General features: G+C 46.7%; 1 protein-coding gene across 2 annotated transcripts in view; it reads left to right on the forward strand.

Annotated features, from left to right (window-relative positions):
* Nucleotides 1–9,832, forward strand: part of LOC101980924 (tomoregulin-1) — a 125,316-nt gene that overhangs the window by 45,861 nt on the left and 69,623 nt on the right. The window contains exon 1 of one of the 2 annotated variants that reach the window (XM_005362167.1): nt 7–187. The exons of the other annotated variant lie outside the window; for it this stretch is intronic. Coding sequence (XP_005362224.1) covers nt 13–187 — 175 coding nt within the window. The 5' untranslated portion in view covers nt 7–12. Of the gene's footprint in view, nt 1–6; nt 188–9,832 lie in introns of those variants that run through there. 2 annotated transcript variants of the gene reach the window in all.

The raw sequence follows: 9,832 nt of genomic DNA on the forward strand, positions 1-9,832 counted from the left end.
GGCCGCGACAGCATGGGCGCCCAGGCGCCGCTCCGGCTGCCGGCCGCGCCCCCGCTCGCCGTCTGCGGCTACACGTCGGTGCTTCTGCTCTTCGCCTTCTGCCTGCCGGGGAGCCGCGCGTCCAACCAGCCCGCGGGCGGTGGCGGGGACTGTCCCGGAGGCAGAGGCAAGAGCATCAACTGCTCAGGTAGGAGCGGCGGGCGCCCGCCCCTGGGGCTCCTCCCTTCTGCCGCTCTGGGTCTCTGCGGGAGGACCCGGTGTGGACCTGCGTGTTGGGGAGTCCCAGTAGCCGGGCTGAGGGCAGGACGCGAGTTGGTGGTGCGAGCTTGGGGACCAGCCCTGCGTTGGGGATGGGGAGTGGCCGTGCGTGAGTCCGTGGGTGTCGAGTGGCCGGGCGAGGGCGGCCCTGCGGCGTGGTGAGCAGGTGAGGCTCCGCCAGGCGGAGCAGCGATCGTGGGTGTGCTCGTGGAAGCGCGTGCTAAGTGTTGTGAAGCCTCAAGAGAGGGAGGACGGCCAGGCTGCAAGGGGAGTGTGTGTGTGTGTGTGCGTGTGCGTGATGATGAGGATCAGGGGGACTGAGGATAAGGGCCTGAGGTCTGACCGTGTGTTGGGTGGGGGTTCTTCCATAGGGCACCCGGAGTCTCAGAGAGGTCATGTGGGTAAAAGGAAAGAGTGGTTATGTTTGTTGTTTGGTTTCAGGGGTGCAGTGGGGGGCTTACACAGCCCACACGTCTGTCAATCAGGGCAGTAGGGAGTCCCAGGAGGGCCCAGGAAGTGTTTTGTATGTTGTGTATGGACAAAGCTTGGGGCTCAGGTAACCGCTCTGGAGTACGGATTTAGGAGGCAGAGAGTCCAGTAGTGAACCCAGTTTGACAGAGGGAGGGAGCTAGGGAGTCAGCTTGTGTGGGATTTGGGTATGAAAGGTAATTAGGTCTCAGAGAGTGCCCTGTGTAGCTAGTGTAACCCCGGGTTAATTAAAGTGCTGTAGAAAGAGAGGGAATTGGTGCTGGGTGTGTGTGTGTGTTGCGGGAGGACCTGGAGATTGGCAGCCAGGGGAGCCAGGGAGTGAGTGACCTCTCCCCTCTCTCCGAGGCTGCCTGCCCTCCCTCAGCTGTTGGAAACAAAGAGCTTGCTGGGGTTTTAATGGAGGACACAGGGGAGGAGGGGGGCCGGGCAGTGAAGTTGCCCCAGCCTTTCGGAAGGAGTCCCTTAGGAGCCAGGAGATTTCGGGCCCTGGGGCAAGGAGCGACTTCCAGGTTCTCTTTGGGGGAGGGGAGGTCCTCCTGCAGCTGGCCCAGCAGACCTAGTAAGCCAGCCCATGGTCACTTGGGCTTGTTATCTTTCCCCAGTCCAGCACTCGTCCTTTTAACTCTGGTTGAAGAGGGGAGGAGGGTGGACCTGAGAGCGACCATGAGTCTGCTAGCCTGCCTGTCGGACAACCTTGTACCTGGGGGGTTCTTGAAGGGGTTTCTTTATGGGCCAGTGGTTTAGGGACAAGAAGGTTTATGCTGACCTGGGGGCCTGGACCTGCTCTTCAGGTTCTGGGGGCGGGGTGGGGGAGGGGATAAGCCCAAACACCAATACCTTTTTAATAATTTTCACATGGTATGTTTTATGAGGGGGGAGGGGTTTGAGGACTGTTAACAATGGCATATCCATTAAAATCATTTCCACCCCTCAAACCTCTTCTGTTTTTCTCATAGCGATTGGGATGAGCTAATGCTTTATAGTAAGCAGTCAGTCTTTATTTAAGAATATAAGCTGTTCGTCTATCCCAGTAGATCTTTTGAGGTGACAGATAATGGTTCTTATTTGTAGGTGATCACACTATGTCAAAATATTTTTCCTGGTGGTGTGTTATGGTTATTGGTGTGTGTGTTTCATTTGTCCTCAGCAAAGCGTAGTATTTGTTGATGGATGTTTTTGGGTACTCTGATTCTTTAGAGCATAGGATATGTGTTTAGAAAAGACACAGGGGACTGGACACTCACAGGGTGTGGGAAGAAGAGGGTCCATCTGAAGGCCATTGTCATTGCTGCATAGCTCTACCTTGGGGCAGATGGCTTGATTTCTCCTAGCTTCTTCAATTAAAACAGACTTGGATTTAATATCTCAGCCTTCCTTTAGGAATATTTGTTACTGATATAAATGCAAATAAATTAGACTGTTTAAATGTTTTCTGGGGATGAGGTATACTTTAATAATTCTAGATCTAAAATAGGTTTAACTAAATAATAAATGCAGACTTTTTAAAATGAACCAATATTTTTATTTTATGCGTTTTACCTGCATGTATGTACTTTACATGCATGTAGAGCCTGCAGATGCCAGAAGAAGGCAGGAGAAGATTTCCCTCGAACTGAGCTGTCCACCATGTGAGAGCAGCAAGTTCTCCTAATGGCTGGGCCACCTTTCCAGTGCATATTGGCAGATTTTTCTTACAACTCTCCGGGATGAAGAAACGATTCACAAGGGAAATGCACATTCATTAGTTGATGAATTTGAGAACTGAAGCAGTCCAGTATGGGCACACTATCTGTGTGTTAACACCTCTTGGGATGGCACACCCCGGCGTTACCATGTAAACTGCAGTTAACCCAGGGTGTGTTTGAGCTTTAGAAGCTGCACACTGGCCTTGACTGCCTGTTGTTATTCTTTGGTCTGCTGTAATCTTTAATGGGGTCTGAGTCTGTCAGGCCGTGGGTGCTGGGTTACTCAGAGCGTTGGCATCTGTAAATATGAAGATGAGTCTTATGTCTTTATCAACAGAAGTTATATAGGTTATGGGAAGGATGGGATCCCGCAGCGTTTTACGGGGAGTTTGTTGACACTCAAGCTGGGCATCCTCTTAGTTGAGTTGGATGGATTTTCAAGCTTTTGATGTTTGACACTTTGCATCTTATTCACCAGACTATCCTTAAGTGATACGGTTGGAGCATCTTGGTAGACCGTGCCTTTCTCCTTTTTCCATTCTAGTGGAAGAGCATATACCCTGTATAGAGAGCCTGCTTTCATTAGGAGTCTACTGCGTTCTCTATCTCTCCTCCTCTCTTTACACACAGATACACACACACACACACACACACACACACACACACACACACACATTTTTACCTTTTCTAGAAAGTTTCGACGTCTAAGTCACAAGTTCACCCATAGATGATTTGCTGTATCTCTGTGCTCCCCCCTTTTTAAAATGGAGGTCATGTTCTTTAATTTCTGGTCTACTGGCTCCTTATCAATATAGTGTAACTATTTAGCAGTAGTTTTTTAAGTATGATCTGAAAGTTTTTCTCAGTATCACTGAGCACAATTGGTTTGCCCAGGAAATGTCCTTTGGAGTGGGCTCCATGTTCTGCGGCTCTTCAGGGTGCATGCCACTTACCTCAGGTGTCCTCCCTTTCCTTAGAGTCCTAGCCTTAGTTTGGAGCGCATGCTCCTCTAAGGCAGCCTGTGCTGTCCTTTCCTCTCTGTTTGGGCAGCGTCTTCCCTAAGCAGTCGGCCCGTTTCTTCTCTCCTCCGTGTGAGCTCTTTCTGTTAGTCTCTTTGCACAGTACTCCGCTCATTCTGGACTTTAGGCTTTAGTATTGCGTTTTTCTTTGATTTTTACATCTTTTTATTTCCAGTTACCCTTTAAAAATCTAATTTATGAGGAAGCTCTCTGTTTATCCAAAGACAAAAATTGTGGCTATTATGTGACATTTGTAAAGATGAACTTAAGCTCAAGAGACTAAATAATCATAGATAACATTTTCCCCACTTGTAATAGGAGTCCTTTTTTGGTTCTTTTTGGCTTGGGGGCTTTAGGAGTATTTGGAAGAACACATGAGGCTAAATATATATCGCACTTTTCGAGAACAGGGATGTAGTTAAAAAGGTAGAAAAATACAGACCAGCCAGTGGCATTCAGTGATAGACATACGACAGAGAATGTTAACTGGGTTTAGGAAATGTCAGGAAGGGTAGAAGTGGGTCCTCTAGATGTTACGTGACAGTAAGAATCTTACAAATAGATGGCAGAAATGTTAGCGCTCATTCGGAATTCTGGGGAGTAAGCAATGAGTTTTCTACTTAGTGTGCTGTTTGAGGTCTCTGATATGTAAAATGTGGTTATTAATTGATTAGTGAACCTTGAATGAGTCTGTGTAGTTTTCTCTAACATATCAGATATTAAGGGAAATATATGAGAGGCCATTTCTGCCCTCAGAGACATGCTAGTCAGAGTAAGGGTGCTCATTCTCTTACAAAGCATGTACGGTGGAAATTCCCCCCTAGCACATCTGGATCTATCTCTCACTCTACTACCTAGCACATCTGGATCTACCTCTCCCCCTACTGCCTAGCACATCTGGATCTACCTCTCCCCCTACTACCTAGCACATCCGGATCTACCTCTCCCCCTAATTAGCATTTATCAACCACTAACACTAATCAGAATAACTAAAACCAGTACGGTAAGAATAGTACAGTAACTAAACGCCACAACTAATCCTTGAACATTGCTTCACCCTGAAAAAAGACCTTCTACTGTTAATGGCCACCCCCTCCTGAGCCACTGCTGCGACTAGTCTGTGTTGTGTCCATGGAGTCTCTTGCTCTGAACATACAAGGAAGTAGAATCACACCTATGGCATCCACTGTGTCTGACTTCTTTTATTCAATATGGCATTTTCGACATTTATCCATGTGTTAGGGCTATATTCCTTTTAGGGCCCGAGTGCTGTTCTGTCGGATGGATGTGGTAACATTTGTGCGTCCTCTCCTGCTGTTTCCGTCTCTTAGGTGTACACTTAACGGAGTCAGTGGCTCACGTAGTAACTCATGTCTTTTACTTGCCGAGGAACTGCGAAACTATGCTCTGAAGTTTCTGTGCTCTTTACACTCGCTGGTAACGTGTGAGGGTTCCAGTTTCTCCACATGCTCCCTAGTGTTTGTGTTTCTTTCTGATTACAACCATCCTAGCAGGTGTGAGATTGTGTGCCAGTGTGCTTTTGATTTGCATTTTCCCAATGACTAGAGGTTAAACCTTTTTATGTACTTATTGGTCACTTGTAAATCTTACTTGGTGTATGGAAATATCTATTTAAATCTTCTCCTGGCCTTAATTTTTTTCCCTTTGGTTTTTTTAAACTTTATTTAACTTTATTTCATGCATATTGGTATAATGATGTCAGATTCTCTTGAATTGGAGCTACAGACAGCTGTGAGCTGCCATGTGGGTGCTGGGAATTGAACCCCAGTCCTCTGAGGAGCAGTCAGTGCTCTTAACCACTGAGCCATCTCACCAGCCCCTTCCCTTTGGTTTTTTGAGACAGGGTTTCTCTGTGTAGCTTTGGAGCCTGTCCTGGAATGCTCTCTGTAGACCAGGCTGGCCTCAAATTCACAGAGATCTGCCTGCCTCTGCCTCTCGAGTGGTAGGATTAAAAGGTGTGCGCCACCACCCAGCCTGGCCTTAATTTTGACATCTCAGGTTAGCCAATCTCCGTACTCAGGAAGGTTCACAACACACATTCAGGTAATAAAACTCCTCCGCTAGCTGCATTTTACCTGGGTGCCATTTACTTTCCCTGCCTGGCAAGAATCAGGTCTGTTTGTTCTCAAACTTGTTTATGCCCACAGTACTTGTGAGAGTAATTTAATAAATGTTCCTCAGGTTAAGAAGTATAGATAGGAAAAGCTATTTTGTGCAATGCTTAGAAAGGCTTGATAAAGGAAAGCGATGGAAAGAATTGCCTTTGAATTAGATTTGAGATCAAGGCAACAGAAACAGTTTTGGATTCCCCAGAAAACATTACAAGTCTTTTTCAGACCCTCTGCTTTTCTGAAAGGAGCACAGACTTCATAAGCCACTGGATTATTATCGCTAGTGTGGTTTATTTAAGAAAACAGGGGACAGTTTTCCCCAGAGTCCTATACAAAGAAGAAGTCTGGGCGAGATGTGGTCAACCCAAAACTGTATCATTTGTAAACAACTTTACCATCTTTTTTTCTTTTACTGAAGATAGATTTTTTTTTTCAAACAGAGTATTCTGATTATGGTTCCCCTTCCCCCTCCACCTCCCAGTTGCTCCTCACCAGTCTCTCTTGCCTGTGTTCACACCCACAGAATGCCTGGAGGAAGGTTTGCACTGGGAGCTGAGGAATGACAGTCCTGATTTGTGGGATTAGGGTGCGGGGCTCTTGAGTCAGACCTTGGGGGGTAGTGGAAGGTCACCTTTTCCTGGAGCCTTTGCTGTCAGTGTTCCCCTCCCCTGGAGCCTTCTGGTCCCAGTCATGAAGCCCCTCACCTCCTTCAAGTATTGGCCTCCCAACGCGGCTGCCCTCAGCACCTTCTGTAGAACCTCTCTTCTCCCACCCTGTTGTCCATCAAGCTGTTTTCTTCCTTTATAAATTCCATAACAAGGCTTTTTTTGTCTGTTTCATTCATTTCGGTTACAATGTCCCTAGCATGGCACCCGGCAGAGTTTAGCTGCCCACTGCATATTTATTTACAGAATGATGTAATGACCACAAAAACACAGCATCTGAGGAGAGTTGAGAGGGGTGTCCCTAGGTTGACAGTGTGGCTTTAGAAAAGGCACTGGGGTGGGAAGATGGAGGTGGCATTTCAGGAGTATTGCCTGTGTGTCTCCAATCTAGGAGACACATCTGGGCAGCTGTGAGAGGTTAGGGAGGCTCCTGGGCACTCGGGAGGTGTTCTCTTGGTTAGGGTCCTTGAGGTGGGAAGACCTATTCTGAAGGAGGGAGGTACCATTTCCTAGAGGAGAAGGAAGCTGAGCACCAGCAGTCATGAATCTCCAGCTCCTGACTAGATGCCTGTGAGCAGCTCTCTTGAACTTTTGCTGTCCCGGGATGGACGGAACCTTTGGGTTATCAGCCAGAATACAGTCTTGGTTAAGCTACTGTCAGGGGTTTTGCTGCAGCCAGAAGGACAGGGACTAATACACCGCCCTAGGTTGTGGTGGGGCAGGTAGGAGATAGGCACAGGTTGCAGACATTCAAGGCTAATCTGAAAGGTTAGCATTTGTTCTGAAGACAGGGGAGTCTCACTAGAAAGTTCACATGGCCTTGCGGAAGGGGCAGTATGATGACCATGGAGACTGAGACGCTTGTTCAGCCTATGGGGTGTTTAGAAAAGTTGCATTGGGCTTGTACCGTTGAAATCTGAAGGCTTCACTCAAAATCTGGGTTTCAGACTTTTCTAGACTTGGGGATACTGGCTACTTTGGGCCCCTATTTTCACATGGCCACAGTGGGTCAGTGAGGAGTAAGGCATGGCATTGTTACTCCTGGGTCCTCCAGCAGCTAGCCTGTTTCCTGTGTCATCCTCCATAGCCCCAGATTCCTCGTCCTAGAGACGAAAGGCTTGTGCTTTTCGTCTAATGTGGGATGGAGGGCCTGGAGGAGGCCGAGATCTCGGGCCTTTCTTCTCACCACGGTCACTATGTTAACTGTAGCTCCGCTTCTGCAGATTCTCTGCCTGCACTCCCTCCTGCCTGTGTGTGACCCTTCCCTGTGCTGTGCCCTGCTCCTTTGACTCCAGCTAGCATCCTCTCCTCACTCTTCCATGATTGGTCATCAGTGGCCAAAGGATTTTCAGGGAAGCAGTAGCTTCACTCAGGGTGGTTTTTCTCCTGACTTAACCCTTTTCTTGAATCCACCTCTTCTTTGTCTTTGAAACTTACTCTGCTATCTGATTATAATATTTTTCTTAAAATTCCCTAATGATATTTTTATCATGTTTATTTTCCCTGCATTTTCTTCATTTTGCCTTGGCACTTCCTCTTTTTACATGTAGCCTTTTCTTTCCACTTTCTGATTGTGTTACACTCTAATTTTAAAATACGGTTACACCCCACATATGGTTATATGGTACACAAACTTAGGTGTGCTAGTTTGCTTAGTGGTTTTGTGTGATGATCTGAGACTGTGCCGTATAGATCTTACAGGTTTGAGTATATTAAAAGGGGGTGGATATTGGCATCGTGTTTTGAGAACCAGTTTTATAAGAGATTTACACTCTAGGAAAAGAAGTTCCTCGTCTTCTCAGTTTCTGTGTTAATTCTTACTTTACTAAACTTCTAAAAATTCTCAGCTTCAGAAGAGTGAGTCACAGGAGTGTATCCACGGTGTCTAGCTGAGGTCTCACAATGTCTTTCCACAGTTTTTCTCTCTTTGTGGGTCTCCTGTTTTCTCATTTAGTCTCCATTTGTCTGTCTCTCTTTTTTTAATGAACCTACCTCTGCTAAACGGCTTTCCCATAAAGGGAAAGATCTAATTTAGTTTTTGAAGATCTGTCTTATTTTTGTGTGTATGTGTGCACATGCATGCAGGTGCCCACAGAAGCCAGAAGAGGGCGGAGTATCCCCTGGGGCTGGAGTTAGAGGCAGCTGCCAGCCTCTGGATGTGGGTCTTGAGAACTGAACTCTGGTCCTCTGGAAGAACAACCTGTGCTCTTAACCACTGAGCCATTTGCTTCTACTTCGTTCTCTGTATTAGTCTGCACTAATTAATCTCTGTATTAGTCTGTTTTTTGGTGTGTGTATGATATGAATGTGTCCATGTTCATAGGGATAGTCTGTGTGGAGGCCAGAAGTAGATGTGAAATGTCTTCTGAGTCACTTTCTGCTGAATTTTTGAGACAGAACCTTCCACTGATCCTGGAGATCACTGATGATGCTGGCTAGGCCAGTGAGAGCCAGGGATCTGCCCACTCTGCCTCTCCAGTGCTGGGATTACAGATACCCGCTTCCACATCTGACCATCACAGGGGTGTTGCGGGTCTGAACCCAGGTCTTTAAGTTTCCTAACGCTTTACTGACTGAACCAGCTCCCCTGAAATTTTAATTTTAATTTTGCCATCTGTTAATAAAATATTAAAATCTCCAAATATGACATAGGTTTTTCTACAGGGACTTTTGTTATTTTGTTTAGCAAATGTACATTAAACTGTCTCATAATTTGTTGCACTTTTTTTTTTTTTAATTTTCGAGACAGGGTTTCTCCATAGCTTTTTTGGTTCCTATCCTGGAACTAGCTCTTGTAGACCAGGCTGGCCTCGAACTCACAGAGATCCGCCTGCCTCTGCTTCCCAAGTGCTGGGATTAAAGGCGTGCGCCACCACTGCCCGGCTATTTGTCGCACTTTTTGCCTTTGTTTATAACTTAGATCTTTTCGTAGGGTGTTTTAAAGCCTTTTCTCAGGCTATGATATCCAGCCATCTCTGGATTTACCTTCTAGTTTTTCTGAGTTGGGATTGCTCCCAGCAGGACGTGGCTCCTTCTGCTCTCACAGGCCCTCGGCCTCTTCACAAAGACACACTTATGATGTGTGTGCTGCTCTTTACTATGTGTGTTTCATGGGAAGGAGCTCCCTGCAGGCAAAGTGCTCTGATACTGACTTATATTCATGAGGCGTGGTCTCTCTATGTAGCCAAGGCTGGACTGATTTCACCTCCCTGGTACTGCTCACATGGTGTCGTATCGCTATCCTGAGCTATCTTTATTCTTTATTAGAATTTTAGGAATAAAGCCCTGTTCTAGTGAGGAGATGATGAGCACAGTGCCATTAATTAGCTCAGTGATGCTGGGAAATGTAGAGAGAGGTTCAGTGACCTGGGGATGACTGTGAGGGGCATAGTGGGGACTTTTCTGTTTTATAGAAAAGGCAACGGGACGTTAGGGTTGGGTCAGCATACAGTGATGGGTGTGTGACCAGATGGTAGGGTTGTGTTAGCTTAGCAGTGATGGGTGTGTGACCGGATGGTAGGGTTGTGTTAGCATAGCAGTGTTGGGTGTGTGACTGGAAGGTAGGGTTGTGTCAGCATAGCAGT

This window comes from Microtus ochrogaster, linkage group LG5, assembly GCF_000317375.1.
Source record: "Microtus ochrogaster isolate Prairie Vole_2 linkage group LG5, MicOch1.0, whole genome shotgun sequence".
NCBI lineage: Eukaryota > Metazoa > Chordata > Mammalia > Rodentia > Cricetidae > Microtus > Microtus ochrogaster.